This window comes from Oryzias latipes, chromosome 21 (genome assembly GCF_002234675.1).
Source record: "Oryzias latipes chromosome 21, ASM223467v1".
Classification (NCBI taxonomy): Eukaryota; Metazoa; Chordata; class Actinopteri; order Beloniformes; family Adrianichthyidae; genus Oryzias; species Oryzias latipes.
Window position 1 is genome coordinate 29,132,384 of NC_019879.2, and position 24,358 is coordinate 29,156,741.

Below are 24,358 nucleotides of genomic sequence, written 5' to 3' on the forward strand. Positions count from 1 at the left end.
TCCCTCTCTCTTCTTCCCTTCTTTCCTTTTCCGTCCGGTCCAACACCAAAGATTTTCAAACATGATTGAAATGAATAAAGTTTGGCCTCAATTACAAAAGGGGTTTATTCAGACATACCTTTGGTTTGTCTGAAGATTAATAACCCCTCTTGTTAAAGTAAAATATTTCCAACACAAGAGGCCCTCAGCTCTCATCTGCCTGCCTAGCTGTTGGACAGGACAAGTAAAAAAAAAAAAAAAAAAAAAAAAAAAAACAAATCCTGAGCAGAATATTGTGCCCTGCAGTGTTTTCTGAGACATGGTTCTGGTCTTGGAAGGTTACAGGAAGCGCTGGAGAACAATGAAAGGGTAAAATTTAAAGCATATGGCTGGCAGACTCCAGGAATTATTCTTTTACTCTTTTATTCCATGAAATGTGGACAGGCAGCTGACTCAGAACAATGTTAACTCAGTTACTTTCTTAAAAAGATTTTGGAGGTTCCTGTACAGCAGGTTGACAAAAAGTTGGGTATGAACCAAAGTCCTAATTATGTCCGCCTGTCTGTCCTAAATCTGCTGCAGTAAAACTTTTTCTTCATCTCAACACAGACGTTTGAGGCAACACACTGTTGGCCATCCAACTCAACACATTAGACCAGTGTTTTTCAACCTTTTTTGAGCCACGGCACACTTTAACCTTGACAAAAATCCCGCGGCACACCAGCATCCCAAAAAAAAAGAAGCAGAAACTCATAGTCTGTTCTGATCTACAGCCCCCCCCCCCGCAATCTGACGTGCATTTTTGTGATAATTGTGGCAGAAAAAGCAGGAAGTTGCAGCTGTTTTTTCTAAAAGATATAATAAAAGTTAAGTTAGAAAATGTACAAACTGTGTGTTCGTTGTGGTTTCAAGACGTTTAACAAGGAAGACTCATTGTACGCTGAGGCGCTGTCGCTTTAACCAATGCATCATAGGAGATGTAGTGTGAAAACTGCCGCAAAAGGGCAGAAAGACTAGTGTCTCTGAGCTTCATTGTTTTGTTCACTTGTTCCACGGTCTGACACCGGACTCTGTGGAAAACTACACCTCTAAAGACGAGCTTTGGCTGGTATTTTTGTTAGAACTGAGAGACTTTTTGAGCTAAATTGGAACAAGGAAGTTAAGACTTTAACCACTTCTGATTGGTCAGACTGATGACATGTGATTAAGCCTTCAAGAATGATTGGTGGAGACAGTTAAAGGGGCGGGACTTTTTTAAGGAAACAGCTGAAGTTACGGCTAAAGAGCGGGACCGTCATTCTTATAAAAATGTCTTTAATAGAATCAAATAAACACTAAGAAAAACAAAAGTATGATCTTTTATATTCCTAACTACTCAGTGTTTTATCAGGGCCTGTTTGGATGAACACAGAGCTGATTTCCTGGAGATGGTTAATGTTTTTAGATCAGTTAATGAGGGCAATTTCCCACGGCACACTTGACCATCTCCCACTGCACACTAGTGTGCTGCGGCACACTGGTTGAAAAACACTGCATTAGATAATGAATCTGGTGGTTGAAGCATAGTAGCTTGAAATTTTGCTTTAAATAATCCAATGTATGTTTATAATTGAGCCAAAGAAAAATAATTAGCTGTTTTGGTCACTCGCCTCCCCGTACTTAAAGTAGGTGCATTGTCTAAAAAAAAGGTCTTTGGTGGCTTCAATGGCAAATATTTGGCTTGCTAAGCGGTTCTGTTTAAGCTGGCTCCCTGTGTTGTCTCTGTCTGATGCAAGTCGAACACGGTTTACCAGTGATTGGGCTGTAATCACACCTGATCAGTCTTCAGATAAAGCCCCTGCAGAGCTGGGTTTGCAGGTTGCTGCAGCGATTGACTTTGTAAGACACTATAGTTTGCCGAGGACTCCTCCCGACTCTAATTGGTGAGAAAACGGTTTCACCTGTTTCTGATGAAAGTGGGCCTGAGAGAAGCCTGTCAGCCTGAAGCAATGGAGTGAAAACAAAAGAAATGAGAGGGGTGTAAAATAGCAGCACAGCACACGGAACATTTTTATAGGCTATGTCCTGGTTTGGCAATCCATTTTTATTCTTGTTTGACTCGCTCCATGTCTTCTAAGGATTGGACTCAACATTTGTTTTTTTTCTTCCACCGGAAGTCTTACAATGGAAAAAAAAAGATTTCAATGATGGCACAATTTTTTTATGTGATCAACATGTCATCAGTAAGCCTCTTGATTGAGTGTTCTTATCCATAGATGCTTGTGATGCAGCATTTAGTTTAGATTCACTAATCCTAAATTGACAGAGGAAATATTTTTTACCATTTTGCTGCAGAGGAGTCAGAAAAATCAGTGAACTCTGTAGGCCGACAGTCTCTTTGAATAAACTGGTCATAAATCTCTGGGGAAACTCTTAGTTGACGGTAGTTGCTCACCTTTTGGAGCTCAGATTACATTTATCTTCAGAGATATCAACAAAGCAATTTCTGGCTTATAATTGTGAACAAACAAAAAACCATGAGGAAAAACAGGGAGGGATGTTTTCTTTTATTTCACAAAGAATGGTTAGTCACAGGCTGATCCAGAAAGCTACTAGATTTTCATTCCACAAAGTTAGGATCTTTGTAATGAGAAAGCACAATTTGATCAAATAATTTCATGAATCCTGGAGAGGGATCTTAAACTTCCACATACATTTTTCTATGCTGTAAAGCTCCAACATTCTGTCTATCACAGTAGTTTGAAAATATCTATTATAACTTGTGCTTTACTAAAACTTCAAACTACTGAAGCTACTTTGAAAACAAGAGCAAAGATGTTTCATGAAAGCAACAAGCAAGCAATTCCCATAGCTCCTTTGGCGGCCATGGTGCACAGAAAGAGCGGTTGACCTCTGACTGGGAGACCATAGGTCCAGCTCCCGTCTTGCCCGTCCATGTGTTGAAGTGTCCTTGGGCAAGACACTGAACCCCACATTGCTCCTGATGATTATAGGTTGTTACCAGTGTTTGGCAGTGAAACCGCCATCAGTGTGTGTGCATGTGTGAATGAGACTGTTACTGTAAAAAGCCTTCAGCCATTAAAGCAACATTTAACCCATTTAAATGTTAAATCTTTAAAGGCCTTTAAAACCCATGTATAAGTGAAGGAGAGAAAGAAATATAGTAATAAGGTATCGCTTTTCTGTTATTTTACCTAGGTTAGTGTATGTACTATATGCATGCTTTTTTCTTTTATTTTAGAAGTAAAATGTTTTAAAATGTTTACATTTGTCAGCCTAACTGATTTTCATGGCAGTTCAGCATATTTTAACATTTTAACCCTAAAAAGATATCCATGCACTTGACCCTTCTTCAACCATTTAATGTTTTTTTTCAGCATGCATGAGGGAATAACTTCAAGATGGATTTGCTTTAGGGGGAAAAAAAATTAAGAGTGATTCCCAAATTCATAAATGTTGCAAGCCTTTTTTCCTTCCTCTTAGCCAGAACTGCCTAATTCTGGTTCTCAAGATCTACCACCCTGCCTGTTTGCCAGTTCTCTTCTCACTACTTTCATCAAGTTTTTCATAAATTTGCTTACTCATTATCTCTTTATTCGGACTGACTAAACACACCTGATCCAGGTAATCAGCAGCTAGAAGTGCAGCGTGAGCCGGAAAACATTCTGGGTGGGAGATCTTGGCCTGGTCTTGGTGTGGGGATGGCTGGGCTCTCTCCCTCCTTCTTTTTACATTCCATCATCCACTTTAGAAGAACATAAAGATCCACTCGTGCACAGGTGCTCTCTCTCCTTTACAGAAATAGTTTGAGTGATTAAATGAAATATTTCACATAGGTCGGTCCGAATGCATAAGTATGTGTGTGTGAACATGCATGTGAGCATCAGTTGTATTGTGTACATGTTGACATGTTTTGTATGTGGGAATTTTTGGAACCCGCAGGTATATTTGTGTGTTTGTTTGTTTTTGGCATTTATATTACTTATAAACCTGAATGTAATAATTGTAAACATCCAGCAACTTGTTGCCTTATGCTGCTTCGCGATTCTACCCCCCCTCCTCTTTAATTGCCCTTCACCCCCCCCCCCCCCGTTACAGATATGGGTAAGGTGAATAAAGTTTAGCCCAAATTACGAAAGGGGTTTATTTAAATATACACCTAGTGTGTCAAACATTTCATAACCCCTTTTGTAACTGTAAAATAATTTAAAATTCTAGTTTTAAGTACTATTGGGTATTTCTAGTTCATATTCTATAAGAAAACACACTTTAACACTTGCTTTCCATGGGTTACAGATGCTGCCTTAGCCTGTGAAATAATTTTCAATAATGCCTAATGTTTTTTAGGCTCTAAGTGCTTTGGCTCCTCTGTGCATCACACATTGTCAATCATGTTTTCCTTCTTTGAAGGTGCAAATGTTTAAGGAAATGTGTCTTTTACATTTCCTCAGTGAACCAAAAGCACTGAATGCTGCTATAATTACATGTGTGGAAAATATTTTGATTTTCTTTTGTTTCTCTCCTTGTTTACTGTACAGTTGTTATATTTGGACCGTCGTCCAAATCTGTCTGAAGCAAAAACACGAGAGAATAAACACAAAAAACAAACAACAACAATTTTTCTTTACATAAATATACAAATCATAAAACCTTAGGTGTTTATAAGTTAAACTAGAGGTTTAAACCTCAAAGCTAATCATTAACAACATTCTGTGTTTAAAATTGATACAATTGTGGTTTTGAAATTAACTAAACAGAAATGATGACATATTTTAATAAAATCAATCACGTAATGGTGAAGAGATTTCCCATTGAATAACTTTTGTTGACGCCTCAAAGCATTTAAGGCGTTTACAACATGTGGACTAAGACTGACATATAAACAAAAACGCAAATGTTGCCTTTAAATTGAGAACATTTTCATCATTATTCAGATCTTACAAAGAAAAGGATCTGTTGAATTATGAAAAGATGATGAAATACAGAAATGCTTTTTTTATGCAAATGTTAAAGTTTGGTTGATTTCTCCCAAAAATGTGCTGTATCAAGAGGATATCAGCAGAAAAACTCAGCAGTGGTGCTACTTTTGTAAAAGCTGCCCTGAGGTAAAATTCAGTGTCCTGCAACTTATAATAGTTTAGAACTGCTTTGAATAAATAATGAAATAGTACTTGGCCTGTTTTCATCAGAAGCCAGGCAAGCCTGTGTAGACTGTTACAGTGGGGGGGCCATGGCGTACTTCTGTGGAGTTGAACATTCCAAAATACTTCATAAGGTGTTTCCTCAGGTGTTTATACATGAACGCAAAGTAACTACTAGCAAAAGACAACATGCTTGATGACCTTCCATCGTTCTCACTTTCTGCAGAATGATGTTCTTCACTGATTACGGGAATGCTGCCAAGATCGAGCGCTGCAACATGGACGGCACCAACCGGACGCGGCTGGTGGACCACAGGATTGAACAGCCCACAGCTGTGGCACTGGATGTCATCAAGAAGCTGGTGTATTGGGCTGATGCCTACCTGGATTACATCGACGTAGTGGATTACCAAGGAAAGAACCGGCACACCATTGCCCATGGGAGCCAAGTAAGTTTTTGCTGGGATTTCTTTTTTATGGCCTCTGATGTAAGACAACTTTGTGGATAAATGTCCATGAGACCCACATGTTGACTGTCTCAGATCAGACAACTTGGTCAATTTTCCCAATTAGTGCTGCTGAACAGGTGTTGCATTAAAGGTCTGCTGTCCTCATCAATTCTTTACTCTCAAAGAAAAGGTCTTTTGGAGCCTTGATGCTGTATTTAATAGGAGAGGCTGAGTGACATGGAGGAAATGTCTTGAGTGTATGAATGGTCCCTGTTCTAAATGCACCTTTAAGGCCTTTAATCACCAATTATATTTATTCAGTGAAAGAGCCTTTCAGCCAGCTTGAATCAGCCAGTCGTCATTATGAGGAAAGAAGAACAAATATATATAACTGCTTATTATGTATTCAGGTGTTCTTTGCATATTTACTTGTTCATTTATTTGTGCCCTCATTAAACACAGGCTCTTCTTATTGCATCTGCATTGCAGATGCTTTGCTAATTATTTCTTTCACACAGCCTCTTCCCTCCAAGTTTAACAACTAGGTACATCAATTATTTCCAAAATCATTTTCAAGGAAGATTTGGCTTTCTTAAGATTACGCAAAAGGGTTTAGAGCTTTGTGTTTATCGGGTAGAAGCCTTTGTCTTCAAAATAAAAGCGTAAGATCTTTCTGGAAGTTCTGTAGAGCTATAGGAAGAAGCTCACATGTAAGTTGTTTCTGTCATTTTTGATATGTGCAGAAACACCAGTTTGCTTCCTGTGTGAAACTAGGCATGTCAGCATTTCATTCCATTTAAAAATAACAACAAGGGTTATCAACCAAACAACCATCATGGTTATTGAATCGCTTTAGAGTCTTTTAGAAATAATTTACCTTCCACATACAGAAAAAAAATGAATAGAAATAATTGAAAACTTAGAATGACTAATATAAAGGACGTGCTTTGATATTTTTTTTAATGCTGCATTTCGCCCATGAAGACCATCTGGCTGAACTTGTGTAAAAAGTAGATGGGTGCACTTTTTGGTTCCTTATAGCACTGCTGGATGTCTTTGATATCTAGGGGAAGTGAGCATGATTAGCCTTTCATCTGCTGCATTAAGTTTCCTTGGTCGACTGCTGCGTCTCTAGCGTACAGCCAGTTTTCTTTGTGCCACGTCCAAAGAGTTTGACTGGCAAATTTGAAGACTTGACTGCTTCAAAATCTTTGTCTGCAAGAGATCTATCTGATCCAGAAGATAACACCTGATATATCGCAAACATTTCCACACTAGGATGTCTGTTCTTTTCCTAACTGTTTCTGTTACACTTAGAGACAAAGTTTCAACCTGCAGATAAAATCCATCATTATTAAATCCTGGTTGGCACATATTGTTAAATCTATAACACCGCTGATGTTTTCTGCAACACAAAATAATGCTCTCTTTTTGAAGTAGCGTATAACTTCTCTAAAACATTACACAATGTAAATAGATTTTGGAGTGAAAAAAATATGTTTAGCGCCGATATGCATCACTTTTTACTAGTAAAGCAAACTTTACATTAGTAAAATGTTGAATATCAGCATAAATTGAAGAATAACAGTAACTGAAAGAACGTCATCACTTGAACTGAAGCTCTACTGATGAAGGGTTAATTGACTGAAGATAATGGTGGTTTGCTGCTAAGCCTACACTTTAGCAGCAGCAGCACAAAGCTGCAGAGTCATGTTTGAATTAATCCCTCAGTTCACACTCGGGACGTCATACCTGTTTCTTAAGAACAATTTGCCACGTTGCAACACTCAAATTAGACTGCTTATTATGTTTCCACCTTCTTTGTGTCAACCTGATTAATCAGATCTAAATAAACACTGGATACAAGCTACAAGTACCAACTTATTATTCTGCTGCTCTTTCAAAATAAAAAATAAAAATGATAATAATAATAATGATAATAATAAATAAATAATAAAAGCTTTCTATTAGTCATGATTGTGTCAAGAACATTTTTCATTTCACCTAGAACATCAGCAAATGCAGCATGGAGGACTTTTACATTTATTTTTTATTTTTACATTCACATTGTTCTGATCATTTTTTATTTCATTTTTTATTAAAATAGATGAAGCTGCTCTGAGAGGCCTTTGCTTTTGTGTTGAAACCATTCATGTTTTTGTATTTACTGTGAGACAATTTGCACACGTATCATTATATCATGATGTAGGTGTGTTTTAGTCTAATGCTAAGAAATGTTCAGCTATTCTAGCCTCACAGTTGTGGACATTTTGACTTCAAGAGGCTGGTTCCCCCTCTCTCTAACGATCCCAACAAAATGATTACATACTGAATATCAAAGGTCATTCAAAGGTCAATATGTGCTTTGCATGTGAGCCCATGGCTATGGTGGCAGCGTTTTCTTTGGCAGAGACACACTGTATTTGTGATGCCACAGTGTGGCCCCCACAAAGCTTCTGGGGCTCAGGCAGTTGATGTTCAAATTTTCAAAATGAGGTCATAACTTTTAGGCAGTGAAGGTCAAATTCTGAGGCAACATTTTTTAACGAAACTTGATGCAGCTTTATTCGTTAATTCTGATGCATGTTTGCAGGTGTCCCTGCTGTTAGGGTGTGGGCCAGTGAGTTTTGGTGTGCTTTCAGTGAACATGGCTCATTCAGCCATGGCGCTGTTTGTCAGATCCAGCTTGCTAAAAGTATCATAGGGGATGTTTGTGAGTCAGTGGTCCCTCTGTGGAGTTTGCAGTGTTGACCCTCCAGTTACTTTAAGACTTTAACAGCATTCCTGCAACCAGAATGGTCAAAAGCCCCATGCAGTTCCAACATAGAGTTCCTGCATTCATTTGTCTTTCACCTTCTGTTGTACTTGTTTAGTTCTGCGTACAAAAGGCACCTTGAATTTTTCTGCTTTTCAGGCTTCGTACATATATGCATTAGCTGTGTTCGAGGATTTCCTCTATGCTGTCCACTCTGACCCAACGAGAGCGAGTTCCTCTGTGGAGCTGCTGCAGGTGCACAGGTTCAACATATCAGCAGACAGCAGGAAACTAGCCAACCTGGGAAATTCTAGGGCACTTCGTGTTTACCACAAACTCACTCAGCCAAAAGGTAAAGGACATTTTTTTATTAAGTAAGCATGGGGAAAACATGTGTCAAACTGTGCTGCCTTTAAGATTTCAGGGAAAGGATATAACAATTTGTTGTCTTTGATTTATGTCAACAGCTAAGAGCCACGCATGTGAGATGGATAGATACGGAAAACCTGGAGGATGCTCCCACATCTGCCTTTTGAATGGCAATTACAAATCCAGAACTTGCCGTTGTCGGACCGGCTACAGCCTGGGCTATGATGGAAAATCCTGCAAAAGTTAGTATGGATGAAGTAAAACTGCATTTCAGCAGAATACATTTATTTCAAGTGTACACATCCCAACATAAAACCAAGCAGGACTCAGTATGGTAAACCACAGCTGATACTGGAAAAGCTCAGTAAATCACTCTGACTACTGACATGACCAAAAAAACGCTTAGGTCAACGTTTATAGTTCCAGCCTTTTCAAAAGGACCCAAGGTAATTGTAATCCTCTAAAAACTTGCTCTCTGAACACCCAATCCACGAAAACTAGGGGGCTCTCACATTGTGATATCACAAAGTGAGGAACCGCCCCTTCCAGGAAGAGTCTGCGCTGCCAGTACCACCCGTTGGCTACACACCCACTTTCTCCATGGAGCTAGGGGTGATCGGCTAAACGCTTTCATGTGTTTTTGTGGACGAAGCGCAGAGACCCTGCCGAGGCCGGCTCTAGGTTGACGTCATAAAATGGGCGACACCCACAAGGAGTGAAAGGCGGTATTAAGATATTAAGTTGTCTTACTTCCGGGTATCAAAATTATCTGCAAAAATAACTACTACTTCATAAAAAAATAGTTCTTTGATATGCCAAAGGTAATATATTGTCATAAATATGGATATAGTTTACTCTGAAAGGCTTAAGAAAAGCTGATATACTGCAGGCCCTTTAAAGTGAGTGGTTGATGCAAAGCTTTGGCTTTGGCTGAGTGGATGAGATGTTGAGGTTCTGGCCTCCTATTGGGTTGGATTTCTCTTTCTGATTTTAATGATATTTTTTCCCGTCACAGTAAAAGTACTCAAGTGTTTTGGTCATATCCATTCAAAATTTTCTGAAATAGATGTGCTTTTGAAATTCATAAGAGGTGCAAACACATTCTGTCTGCCGTTTTCCGAAAAACAAGAAGGTGTGAAACTCCACAATGAACTATCTTTGGGATATTTTGGAGACGAGTCTGTTTGAATCAATTCCACATTGATTAGAAACCACAAAAAATCAAATGATGAACATCCACTTTTTAATTGCAGCTGGTAAAGTTGTTGATGGTACACAGCGGCTCGTTTTGGTTCAATGTTGCAGTATAGTCATCTGCCTTTAACCGCTTTAACCTGTAATGCAGTTTTTTTTAATTTTCTAGTCGACTTTTAATACGTGTGGTGTGTTTGCGCCAAATTGTTTCCTTCAGTTGCAGTGAGAGCTTGAAAAACAGATACTGACATAAAAAATCCCCAACATTTACAATCCAAACAGGTGCTCAGCTGTTAATGCAAAGCAGCTCTAAGAAAGACCTTCAGTGACACTAATGCACCAAAAAAAATGGATTCATGTCACCTTCTCCTAATTATTCCCGGCAGTTCGTCTGCTGACCTCATTTTTTTGGGACACGTCAGTTCTGACGTTCATTAAAATTCCCTCAGTTTGTTTGACATTCATGTCAGCCCCGCATGATGACAAGCCTGTGGTCGCACACTGTTGCTGCCATGAAATGATCAGACCTCATGATGTCACGCTTGTGTGATTATTTTTAGATCTTTCTTGTCTTTGTAAATATGCTTTTTTGGGTGGGAATCAGCACTGCAGCAAATTAACTGGAATTTTACATTTTGCAGCTTCTGGGTTTGTGGATGAACTTTGATGTGACGAGAAATCTCGCCTTGGCGTTCTGCCATCAGACTGAAAATGGCTGAATCAGGCTTCTTTAATACTTAAACCTCATTTCTTCGGAGAGTTTCCAAAGCAGATGGAGAACTGCTCCGCTGACCTTATCCAGTACCCTTTCAGAGATGTTCATTAAACGTTCTTAGCGTTTCTGATTAGAGAAGAAAAAGTCCTGCATCGTCATTCATTTGAACACAGAGGCTGTCGGGTAACGTGTCATAACGGAGGCCGGATCATGATGTGGCTGCAGACCTGGAGATTGACTGCGATAAAAACAATCTCAGCTCTACGTGAAAGTGACATTCTGCTATCGACCTGTCGCAGCCTGATTGATTATTGTCATAATGAGGTTTTAAGTTTGTCTGCTTTTGTTGGCGGCGTTGATCAATCGCTGGACATTGTGTTGCTGACAATAAAAGCCAAAGATCAAATTGATGACACAATTTGAGGGCCCACCACATTTCGATCAGGGTAATGGAGCTTCGGGAACCTTTGCATGACACATTTGATTTATTCCCCCCTCAAAGATGTTCTGATGACACCAGCTATCTCTGTCTTGTACAGGCTTTCAATCTCCCAATGCATAATGAGATTTGGTGTTAAATGATAGTGTTTTTTCATGGAGCAGTCGCAGTGGGGTTTGATATCTGGGTCTCTTGCAATCCTTAACTCTCTCCTGGGTAGTTTGTCTCTCCCTCACACATGATAAATTAAAGTGAGGCCTGTGTGGTCCTCACCCTCAGCGTCTGTGTCTCTTGGGTAGTGGGTGAGAGCGAAAAGAGCTATGTTTCTCTCCGAGGAAGTCCTCCTTCCTTCCTCCTTTAGCCTCCTCGGAGGATCCCAAAGGGTTTGAGAACATACCTTTCCCCCTGCTTTTGTCGGGCCGGCGGGAGCTGCCTCAGCTTTCTAGATTTTTGTGTTTGCCTTTCTTATTTGAAATCGGAAACAGGCATGGAGAGTGTTGCGATCGTCTGAAAGCTCACCAAATTTTACGTCATAATTTTGTACAGAAAAGTTGTGATTTAGGATCTAATGTCACCATTTACTCTGGTTACTGGCTCCATTAGGATGAATAGATGGCCCAGGCCCAGAAGGCGCCAAAGAACAATGTGGTTGCTAAGAGGGTTTAATGCAGGGATCAGAACTGATAAATTATACCAATTAATTGACAATGAAAGTGAAAAGGAAAAAAGAGAAAGCTTCTGTTTTCTGTCTTTTCAGAGCCCAAAAGTGATTTCTTCCTGTTCTACGGCAAAGGCCGTCCTGGGGTCATCAGAGGCCTGGATATGAACATCAAGTCCAGCGATGAGCACATGGAGCCCATCGAAGACCTGGTGAACCCTCGAGCCATCGACTACCACGTAGAAACAGGATATGTCTACTTTGCTGACACTACCAGCTTCCTGATAGGACGTCAAAAAATAGATGGAAGTGGCAGAGAGACCATTCTCAAAGATGGTAAGTGAAACATTTTCAGGAATTCTTAACAATTTGTTAAGCACAGGACTGGCACATGGGAAACTAGGTTTTGATTCCCAGGGACTACAAAGAGCTATTGACCTTATCCAGTTTGGGTCCTCGCATTACTCCCAATCTATGCTGCCACAATGGGGCCCAAGCCTGGGTCTCCCTGTGCCGGTCCCCAGCCTGGATTTATTACAGGATTGTGTCAGAAAGAGCATATGGCGTTAAACTCTGCCGAAACCACTTGTGTGAATCAGTGAAAGCTCCTTCGCTGTCTCAACCCCCGAAGGGAAAAGCAAAGAAGTGTAGATGTTTGCTTAGTACCACATGTTCTGGTAACTTGCTAGCCAATCAAAATAAAGGATTTCTTTTTTAAATGACAAGGACAAAAAAAAAAACGTTTGGGTTTTTGTGATGTTTTTATCACTGGACTGAAATGTCGATGGCGGTCTGGTCTGAACTGGCCCCCCTCATGCAGTTATGTTTATTTTTTTTTTACAAGTGACTCATTTGGGTTTTGTCCAAAAAAAAATGTTTTTAATACAACTGCAACCATGGCATTGAGAAGATGTTTAAAAGGTAAACGAAAAAATGAAATGAAATAACAAAATTCATAACCCTTTAATTTGATTAATAACGACTATACTAAACAATTATAATAAACAATTATACTCAACTAAATTATACTATTGTTTTCAATATTGAAAACAAATTCTTTTTTTTTTTTTAAGTGTTCTTGTTTTTGCTTCCTACTTTCCAATTAAAGCCAACTAATTTAAACTGATCATTTAGCTTTTTCAATTTAGCCAAATGTACCTTGGCTCAAATCTTGATCCTGATGTGCTGAATATGAACCACTTTGCCTCTGGTGGGAGGTTGGCGGCAGTGTTTGACAGCAGAGCATTGTGACCTCATTGTGTGAATGTGTTTGTGACTGGGTGAATGGGACTGTGACTGTAAAGCACGTTGGGCCTTAAAGAAGGTAGAAAAGCGCTATATAAGTATACGCCATTTACCATTTAACAATATGTTGGCAGTGGAGTGTCCACTGGTCCCAGACCCCAGGGGCAAAAGCAGTATTCTAGAAAAACTCTAAGCTAGATTTCTTTATCTAGCTGTTTCCATCACACATATGCACAGAACTTTGTTGAAAAGACAATTTTGCTACTACACTGTTTCCATTCAACCATAATTATGTCAATAAACACAAACCAACTCACATGATTAATCATCCAAAAACATGGCGACATATGTGAACAATACTTTGATTTACAGCAGATACATTCAAATTCCTGTCACAGCACTAGCGCTCCTCATCATCTTTCGAAGGAGTCGTTGGCGTCTTCTTCAGGCCATGGAGCTTCTTACATGTGGAAGTGGCCACGGATGGAGCCATTCTGGGAAATGGTGGTTGGTGGACAGGCCTCAAAAACCTTCTCCTTCAACTTCAAAAACTTTTTTTCAGATAAATGCTACTTTTTTTGAAATTGTCATGCTTCTATTAGGCAAATTTATCATCACAATTACAATTTTCGTAATTGGATCATCAATGGAAACACAGCTATTGTGTAGTATTCCCTCCTGCGCCCACAAGTCTGGAAGTGAAGGTTGTCATCTTTGGGACTTTCAGGACAGAGATGTTGCCTGGTGTTCGAATTGAATTTTAAATTGATTCCGTACAGCTGTTTCTTTCACAGAACTGGACAATGTTGAAGGAATCTCAGTGGACTGGATCGGAAATAACTTGTATTGGACCAACGATGGGTACAGGAAGACAATCAGTGTTGCCAGGCTGGAAAACGCTTCTCAGACCAGGAAGACTCTGCTGGAAGGGAACATGTCGCACCCCCGCGCCATTGTTGTCGATCCTCTGAACAGGTAGGAAGAACACACAAATGCGGAAAAAAGAGCTTACGGATGTTTGATTGTAAAAGGTTACTTACAAATACCAAGGCTGTTTTACAGAAAAAGGCTTTAACTTTGAAAACAGAAACAACCACACAGTAAACAAAACCAATGTTGCAAAGAAACGCTAATAAGGTTGCCCTGTTCAGGAGTATAATCTAAGTACTTGTTTCTAAATACAGTAAAGTTACACAAAGTAAAAAATAGATGTATTGATTCTTTGGATCAGTATTTTGTAGCTAATTCCTCTTTTAACGTCATGATACCACTGTGCTGATACACAACAGGATATTTGTTTCCACTCCTGAGAGATTAAGTCGATAAATGTATGTGTTAAAGCTCTCCTGGGCATACTTTTGATGGAGTTTAGTGTTGCCTAATAACTGCAGCCAATCAGATATCAGAGCTAACGGTTGACTGCACACTCGCATTCAAGAGTGAGCTCAGTCAATGGCGCCAAATGCAGAATGGATGACAGGGAGGAATAAAAAAAGAAGCTTTTTTTGTGCAGGAAAGTAGTGCCATGAAGCAAAAATGCTATAACCAGCAGGCCTCAAAGTCTCCCCAAAACCCCTGGTGTCCTGCTGAAGACACTGCAGAAAAATGCAATGAAAGGCAAATAACTGGTGACAGTTATTTAATAGTTAGTGATTGAAAATTTAACGAACTCGTATTTTACTAGGCTCCTCTGGTGCAGTGGTTGGCACTCTCGCCACACAGAGAGAAGGCTCTGGTTTGAATCCCACCTGGGGTCCGTCTGTGTGGAGTTTGCATGTTCTCCCCGTGCATGTGTGGGTTTTCTCTGGTCCGAAAACCATGCTTCATAGGTTGATTGGTGTCTCTAAATTGTCCATATGGTGTACACATGAGTGAGTGTGTTCAGTGTGAACCCTGTCTTCGCCCAAAAGTAGCTGGGTTGACCTAAGCAGTCGCAGTGACCCTGAAAGGGGTTTAGGAAGGGTTGGTATTATGGGTGGGTTGGTATATGGGTGGGTTGGTATTATTGTATTAAACTGCTCCAAATGTGCAACTGAGCTCTGTGGAGAACATCTGCTTCGAAGCAAACCAACAAAACAAAGAGCAATCACCTTTTGAACCAAAACCAAACCCAAAGCGCTTTACAGTCACAGACCCATTCACAAACACATTCACACACCGATGGTGGAACCGCTGCCGAACACTGGCGCCAACTTTATCCAACTTCGGTGCGGACAAGGCGGGAATCAAACCTGCCCTACCGCTGCACCCACAGTACATCATGTGCTCTGAATTTCTGCATGAATTCATGCATGGTGGTCTGTGCCAACAGGGGTGGGAATTAACATATAGAACTAATGCTGCCAAACTGCAATTCAATGAGTGTCTTAAGGTTCTTAAGTATTAATACTTTAAGGCTTTAATCGTGTTAGCACTCACCAAATCCATGGCAGTCAGAGATTAGTTTTCAAACCTCAAAGGATCGTTTTAAAAACGGCTATACACAGCATTTCCAACACTTCAAAAGCACGCACCAAAACTTACTCATTCACAGCTTTTTTCTCCCAGCTGTAAAAACATTTAAGAATACTTCTGAGTTGTAAATTGTGGTCATTATCCTTCCTTTGTTAGTGTTTTGGCTCATTCGTCCTCACTGTAACACACTTGTCACTGAGCTGGATTTGAATGTCATTTACATAACTGCGGACAGAGGAAAAAGTCTTTTGGATGACCTCAACCTTGAAAACAAACAAACTCAATCATATAAAAAAGTTTTTTTCACTCCTTTTGGGGTTTAGTGGTAAAGTGTACTAAAGCCCACCCCCCGCTGTCCCCAGTGCCCCGTGTAAACTCATCAGCTCATCTGTTGCCTAGCTACAAACACAGCAAGCCAGCGGACTCATCTTTGATGATTTCAACACCGCTTTTCTCTTTGCTGCGCTCCAAACATTGTAGCTTGCCAAAACAGAAAAGTAGAAAAGTTAGACTTGATCCGTGCAAAAGTTTGAGACCGTGTCTGCCTGCCTTTCACTGGAGACATCTGATTAAAATGTGAAACTTCTCACCTCCACCCAAACAGCCCAGGTTCTTAAAAAGGAAGCTGTGGGCAGAAGTGGAGGCTGGAGGTTTGTCACAGAAGGATGGAGGGAATCTGCAAGGGGCCTTTGAAGCAACACTGCAGTGCACTGACAGCCAGGAATGACATCAATGCCAGGTCTGACAGACTGCATTAGCTTCTATCCTCACCTGGTCAGGGAGGTGATTTCCCATTAGTGAGCTCACACACACAAGTGACCCAAAGAAGTCGCCGAACAAAGGAAGGCAGCCTCCAAAGCGTAATGCTGGGAATTCTTAAGGAATGTGGGGAAAAATGCTTACAAAGGAACCAGAAGAGAGCAAGAATGCAGCAAAAGGAATGATAGAAAACTTCATCAGAAGAACTTGAAAGTAAAGCCAGAGATACTTTTGTCAGACTTTGAGGATGGAAGGTTTGATTTGAGTCTTTCTGTGGAAAAACAGACGCTACAATGTATAGAAAACAGTTTATTGGCACAATGTGGACACAACTGAGTGATGACTCAAGATGTGTTAAAAAATGTTCACGGTAAAATTAGAAACATTTTAAATGAAAAAATGAAAATTAAAAATGTGGCTTCATGCTTACGTAAATACTTTAAATTATTGATATTGTGTAAAAAATATTGAAAATATAGATTTAAAAAAGTAAACAAGATGAAAAAAATGTCTTTGATAAGAATTAATTAATAACAATAATTATTATGCTTTGACAATTTATTATTTCATATCTGTTCATTTTTGGAAAATTTTGGTGTAAGAAATGTGTTCAATTATTTGTCCCTTCATAAAAACAGCCAGATAATTAACTCAAACAATTGTACTAATCTTCTATTTCAAAGATTAAAATAGTTAATCAGAAACAGTTGACTATTGTGTTTTACAAGAAATAATTAAAGTTTATGCAAAAAACTTTAAAAAAAAAAAATCTTAAACCCAGTCGTATTAGATTTTTATGACTTTTCTTTGTTTTTTCCTTCTCAAATCAAAATAAAAAGGGGCAAACAAACCACTAAGTTAATGCTCCTTTTCATTCATATTCCCATTCTTTTCTTTGAAACTTGTTTTTGATTATTTTCTGGTGAAGTAAAATAAACAACCTGTGAGGCTCTAATGCATGAACAATTTCACTCAAACAACTCACTGGACTTGAAATGCTGTGGCTTCTGAAAACGGAACAGCCTAAGCAGAATTTTGCTGAAGTTACTGTGATGTTACGCCCCCTTTTGTGTCTAGGGGTACTTAGGGGGGCAAAACATAAAAAAGTAAACTTTTTTGGCTACCAAAGTGACTGCAACACAAAACACCAAACGAATGTCTCCATACAAAAACAGGAGAAAAAAAAGAACTAAAGAAAATGGCAGTTCACCCCTACAGCTTCACTTAAACATAACTACAAACCGAAGGACTAAACAGAGTGGGCACAAAAATACAAACTACAAAGAACTAATACAGAATACTAAAGTGCAACACACAACTAAACAGGTGGTGAAATACAAAAACAAAATGGAGAAGAGGGCCAAGCTGCATTTTAGACTTGTTGCAGCCAAGCTCCCTTCTCAAGGTGTTGAGGTCCAAGTGGTGCTCTTAAGGCAGCGTCCTCCAGCTCTGGACCAATTGGAGGCCACACCTTCATGCACCACACCTGAAAATAATCAGACAAAAACAGACACACAAAGATCCACAGAAAACACAAGTCCCACTCTGATACAGAAATAATACACAAAACACAGAACAAACAGAACAAAACAAAACCAAATACGACCACAGCCGTAACAGTGATGTTTCACATTTTTTTTAATTGTTGTGCTAAAACAGCTGGAAAGCTTCAATGTTTTGAATTAGAATCAGAAACAATTCTCTTGAACGTCAGGTTAATTTTTATTTTTGTTAATGATTTTTCTTGACAAATATTCTGTTGCTCCATTATGGGAGGTGTGGAAGTCATCTCGCCACTTTCCTGTTTGAAGACGACTCGTTCCTGTTCCAATCTCTCTCCCAATGAAAGCACAAACGGTTACAAGAAGCAGTGTTGGGTTTAGAGATTATTCCGTCTTTTGATCTCCGTCTTCTCCGCTGGACGGCTCTTTCCAGGTGGAATGGATTCATCTCTCCAACTGATATCTTCAGTGGATTCTGAAATCCTTATTGCCTTCTCTGTTTGCCTCCTCCGGTCTGTGTTGACATGATAAGGACTACAACTGTTAACCTAATAGTGAGTCACATGTCTGTTGTAGGAGACGTGTCATGCAAGCAAGTTTTTGATTTTTTCTTTTTCTTTTATGTGATCCAGAAATAACTGATGTTATTTATATCTGTTAATCTGTACAATAAATTGCAAATTTATCATTATCATGATATAAAGCTGTGAAATACGCATATGGCACAAGACAGCAAAATCTGCGATAAATGGTTAACTTAAATGTGCTGAAATAATCTTATGTCAGCTTGAAGTATTTTAACAAATCAAATAAAGCCCTTTATGCATTTGACCAATTGGATGGAGCCCTTTTATGTTAGATGTTTGCCTCTATGTAGCCGAGAGTCATTTAGAGTTTAATTTAAGTTATGTTGACTCTTCTCTGAATTAAACTGTTGAAGTGAAATGTAAGTTATGTTTTGGCTTTTTTGCTATTTGTTCATGTATCACAGAAAGGTCCCCCATTGATGTTCTGGTTCAGGTCCCCCAGCCGGGACTTAAACCGGGGGCCTTCTTGCTGTTCGGCGCCACCTTGCAGCCCTTGATTTGAGACATTCACTTTACAAAACATAATTTGTCCCTGCCTTGCCATAACATTTCAAGGAAATAGAGAAAAAAAGGAAGACAGACACCAATGGTTGTTAGGGAAGGGAGAATCCTGCAAAAACAATCATCAAATGAATTGGGTAAACTCATTTTGGCTTTCTTTCCACCACTTTTGTTGTTCTTTGAATTTGTGTTGTTGCCATAAAACTCATACTAACAAGTGTGAGGGCCTAAAAGTTAAACAGGCTCATATATTCCTGCTATAGGTTCCTGTTAATGCCGTCGCCGCAGGAGTCTCAGATTAGTGTTTCTGACGGGCGGAGACACTGTCCTGTTTTGTGTAGTAGAGGAAAAAGAAACGTCTCGCAGTGTCCCGTCTGCTTGTTCCCAACAACGAGTCCGCCTAACCAGGAACTGAGTCAGACTAACGGCTTACAACCACCGGCTAAATGTTCCTCAAAAGTCAATCAAGTAACATTTAATCTTGAAAGCAGACGTTATGTTGATCTGAAAGAGTTTCCATGTTATGTAGGGCGCCTCAGGGTTGGGTTTTCTGCTTTATGTCGGACAGTTCACGCCTTCGGGTTGTCCACTGATTTCTGATGATGGACGCCTCATCGGGCATTATCTCTTATATTATTGTGAAGTTATTTTTGATTTTTTTTTTGGCATCTATTGCACTTTATAAATAAGTTACATTGCTATTTCTTAGTCTTAAATTCTAAGACTTGGATCTGCATGAAAATTCTAGAGTTACCGACTGTATAGTTATTTTATTATTATTTTATTCAATTTTTCCTCTTTTCTTCCCTGTATATTTTGTGTCTGTGTTTGTCTTTATCCCCCTATTTCCTTAGTGCTGCTACTACAACTAAATTTCCCTTCGGGGATCAATAAAGTTGTTCTTGAATCTTGAATCTTAATGATTCCAAATTTATTTTTTTATTCTTTTCATGTTTTGTGATGAATACTGTTGACCTCTTGGCCAGGTCACCTTTACAAAACAGATCTTGATCTCAATGGGTTTTTACCTGGTTACATAAAGGTTACTAATACTTTCATCTGCTGGTTTAAGTACAGGTGATAGTCCATTTTCAGTCATTTTTTTCTGTCCAGCAGTTAGCATTTTGAATTGGAATTGGTTTTGATTTATTTCAAGCAATCAAACCAAAAAAATGTGTATCTATACATAGAGGTATCCAACTTTGGATAATTTTTATATAACAGCTTATTAATTGAAAACATTTCAACTCAAAATGTCTTCTGATCTCTTCTGGGTGGCACAAAGACAGAATTGAATGTTTGAGAACACATTTTAGCGTTTTTAGAACCACAAAAAGACTTTGTCGGAAGGTTAAAGACAATGTGACACATACTAAACTAAAAGGTATAAATAGAATTTTTGGGCTGCAGGCAGAGAAGCTTTAAATCCAAGTACAGGTTTCTTGCATACAGACCAAAGGAGAAAATATATGCTTTTCTAGTTTTTTGTAAATTTACCATGACACTGTAAAAGCACAGCAGCCATCTGATTTGATCAGTGATTTGAGCAGTTTGGAGTGATTATGAGGAAACATATCAGCTGTTAGGAATATTTTAAACATAATTTTTGGTATAGCGGAAACTTTCTAAGGAATTTTGTTAGTGAAGTGTTCCTAGAGATCTATCCCACCTCCTCAAGAGCAGGTGTACATGTATGGAGTGATATTTCTGCCACCACGTTGCACACAAAACTTTCTAAGTTGCAGGTGAAAATATTAAATATTTGCTTTTCAATAATTTATTATTATGCTTTGATATATTTTTTTTTGCTCAAAAATTTCTTTTTTTCTTTCAAAAACATTTTTTGCTTTCAAAAACGTTTTTTGCATTTGCAAAACACATTTTTTTACGTGCGTTGTGTCAAATCTCGCTTTTGTCCTATCTTTGATTTTGCTGACTACTTTGAGCGCGACTTAGCGTGATATGACTGCCACTGGCATCGCCAAAAAGAAATTCGCATGCGTTGTGTTTCATCTCACTTTTTTCCTATCTTTGCTAAGTTAAGTTTCGGTTTGACGTGACCAAGCTGCCATCAAACAGCTGCTGATTGGTCCAGATTCTAACCAATCAAATCGCCATATGAATCTACCATGGTGTCTGCTGCCGAAGTTCAGAGGCTGAACCAGCTCTTTTTACCCTCATTTTTGGATGAAGACGTTATGATTTTAAAAAAAATTCATAATAATTCATACTTCCTTTTTTTTTAGCATTCGTTCATTTTTATGAAGTCAGATTTGTGAATTTATGGCTGAGGATCTCCTGAAACTGTAAAGTTTATCTGCTGACATTACATCAACAGGTCTGTTTGATCTGTGAATCCTGCAGAGCAAAATATTAATGAAAAGTGTGATTTTCTTTAAGGTCTGTTTGTTAAAACAAAACAATAAAAAATTTAAAGCACATATTATTTTATGCTGCACACGTGTTTGCGATGAGATGAACAGCAGTAATAAGCAAAAGAATGATGGCTCACCACAGGAACCTCAATGCATTTATCAGAAGAGGCATTTTTAACTTTTATGTAAATTTTCACCAGTGTCACATGTTTTAGAACTTGTGAGCGTTTGTCCGTAGTCATCAAAAATGATATTTTCTCTTAATATTTCAACAATTATTTATTAAAATAAAACAATAGTTTAGATACAAATCTTAAAAAGTTTAACTTCTTCCGGCTGGATGGAGTCAGAGCTCGGACGTTTTTTTTTGTTTTTGTTTTTTGCTGCAGACGTTTTAAACACGTTGGTCTCTACACAGACATGAATAAATACTAAACTCTGTTTTATTTTAGCTGCTTTGCTGCTCCTTCTGGGTTTTACTCTGAGACAAACGGGCCAGAGTGGTTGAAAACGGCAGAACCCCGAACGAACAGAACTGACACAAAGTCCAAAGTCAATGTCTGCCTCGGATATGAGACAGAGACACTTGATTGGTTAGAATCTGGACCAATCAGCAGCTGTTTGATGGCAGCTTGGTTACGTCAAACCGAAACTTAACTTAGCAAAGATAGGAAAAAAGTGAGATGAAACACAACGCATGCGAATTTCTTTTTGGCGATGCCAGTGGCAGTCATATCACGCTAAGTCGCGCTCAGAGTAGTCAGCAAAATCAAAGATAGGACAAAACCGAGATTTGACACAACGCACGTAAAAAAATGTGTTTTGCAAACGCAAAAAACGTTTTTGAAAGCAAAAAAATAAAATTTTGGGCAAAAAACTTAGAAAGTTTTGTGTGCAACATGGTGGCAGAAATATCACTCCATATACATGAAGGTGTCAACCATCTAAATCAGCCAATTACATGCAGGCGCCTCACGGAACAGCTGGGTTTGGGCAACAACAAAACAAATGAACTGAACATGTACGGAAAGATACAACACATGATAGATGGTACCTCGGACATCTCAAATGACACAGATGTGCCTAAGTAGCCTCTTTAAAAGAAAAAATTCCCTATCAAATGGTAAATCTCTGCAAAATAATGATTTACCTATAAATATTGAAAACTTTAATGATACAGTTGTAAAAAATTAAAGTTTCTTATTAAACCTGCATTTTTTTACATTTATCGATTATGCATACAATATTTAAATTGTGCTTTTTAAAAAAACTTGATTACTATAAATGTTGTTCCTTTAATGATTTTAAACTCGTTTTAAAACGAGTTTTAAGGTTCTTATCACCTCAAGGAAAGTAGTGGAGTAAGTCAAAGTTCTGAAATGTAGTAGTAGGGGTTGGTCCGTGCAAAGCCCTAAAAACTCAAATTTTAACATCGATTCTAAACTTAACAGGAAACCAATGTTTCAGCCAGAATAGCAGAAGAGTGACATGAGTTTGCTTATTGGTTCCAGTTAAAATAAATCTTTTTTATTGAGTTATACTCTCTGATTCAAGTGGACCTTTGTTCAGATCCATGGTTACCAGGTTGATGAATCTTTTATGTATTGCAGGTTTTAAACAGGTATTCTTGTCAGTTACAGGTATGTTCCTGCAGGACTCCTGTAGGCCTATCGGATATGATCCGCCTCCTTTTGTGTTTGCAGATAGACATAAAACTGGAACTCTGTGCTCTGTGGGTGACCTGGACAATCACGCTGTTTGTGATTTGTGGCCAATTGCTGTCTGACTGTGATGTAGATTAGCTAATAATTAGTCCAGGAAGTCCATATTTATAGGTTATGAAACTTTGTCACAGCTTTTCTATGTTTTTTACAATGTTGACTCACTAGTGTGATGACGGAATTATGAAGACAATTTCCATCAAACCCTAAATAGCAAAAATTCAAAAATTCAAATGAATTCACTGTTAAATAAAATAAAAAAACAAAAGACAGAATTCAACTACACATTTACTGACTTATCTATTGTCCTACCTAAGGAAATTAATTGCTAACAAATTAGGAGAATTTAGAATTTATTTTTGTAATAAAACGCTGAAATATTGATTCAAACCCACCTCGAACCAACACCTGTTCCTGGTACGTTTCAGGAGCTGCATACGCTGATGCAGCACGGGACAGCGCTCGCATCCACACCTGCATCCCAAAACAGAAGTCCCAGGTGTCATTTGTCAGCGGTGTGGAATAGATCAGTTTGAAATAAACCTGCAGAAAAATGCTGTCATATGTACATTGAGTGATAAGAAATCAATGCAGGTAGTAAACAGGAGGGAGAAGGAGCAAAAGCAGTTCACTGTATATCAACATGTTATGTGGAATGGACTGAGATGAATGAGGGGCATAAAGCTGTCGGACTTTGAATCTATTATATGATCGGTGTTCGCTGTGTGATCTAGTGAATCTACTGCTGACTCCACGGCACACTGGCCTAAATAAAAGTCGTGTCGTGCGTCCGTCCAATAACACGTTTGTCTCTCTTCACGTCAGCTGGATGTACTGGACAGACTGGGAGGAGGATGAGGTCAACGACAGCATCGGCCGCATAGAAAAAGCTTGGATGGACGGATCCAACCGCGGCATCTTTGTTACCTCCAACATGCTCTGGCCCAACGGCTTAACCCTGGACCACAGCACCAGCACCATGTTCTGGTGTGATGCGTACTACGATCACATTGAGAAGATTCATCTGAATGGATCGGGAAGAATGGTATGAATGTCTGTTTTTGTGAGTAAAGACAATAATAGGGACCCACTTAAAGACCCACTCCGATGAAAATGGTGTTTTTAACACGCCGTTTGAAAAAGATCATATTTGTGACTCGGAAAATATGCTGGGCGGGGCCACAAGCTCCCTGATCTGCTTCATTCTGATGGATTCTGAGCTGGCATCTGGCTCAAAAAGTAACGGCTCCAATGTTCCTCACCACTTTTGTTGCACCGGTAAGATTAGGTTGGAGGTGTAAGGGGCTGTAAGTTAGCAGGAGAGAGTGTTAACAAAGAGCTCTCAGCAAAGAAAGAGAAAGCAGGGTGGGGTTGCTCCACGCTAACGGTCCCGCCCACAACTCAGAGGTAAACTTCTAATGAACTTCTGCCGCTCTGCAGAAACTATATCCTCGAAAACGACACAGGCTTTGGCCAAAAATGACATCATCTTAATTAAAAGACCACCAGGAACAC

The 24,358-nt window shown here is 39.0% G+C and overlaps 1 protein-coding gene across 3 annotated transcripts in view; it reads left to right on the plus strand.

Annotated features, from left to right (window-relative positions):
• The window catches only part of lrp1b (LDL receptor related protein 1B), a 351,436-nt gene that overhangs the window by 167,243 nt on the left and 159,835 nt on the right, over nt 1-24,358 (plus strand). For all 3 annotated transcript variants that reach the window (XM_023950578.1, XM_023950576.1, XM_023950577.1), the window contains exons 7-12: nt 5,347-5,569; nt 8,484-8,676; nt 8,792-8,935; nt 11,799-12,035; nt 13,739-13,919; nt 23,669-23,888. In XM_023950578.1, coding sequence (XP_023806346.1) covers nt 5,347-5,569; nt 8,484-8,676; nt 8,792-8,935; nt 11,799-12,035; nt 13,739-13,919; nt 23,669-23,888 — 1,198 coding nt within the window. The remainder of the gene's footprint in view (nt 1-5,346; nt 5,570-8,483; nt 8,677-8,791; nt 8,936-11,798; nt 12,036-13,738; nt 13,920-23,668; nt 23,889-24,358) is intronic.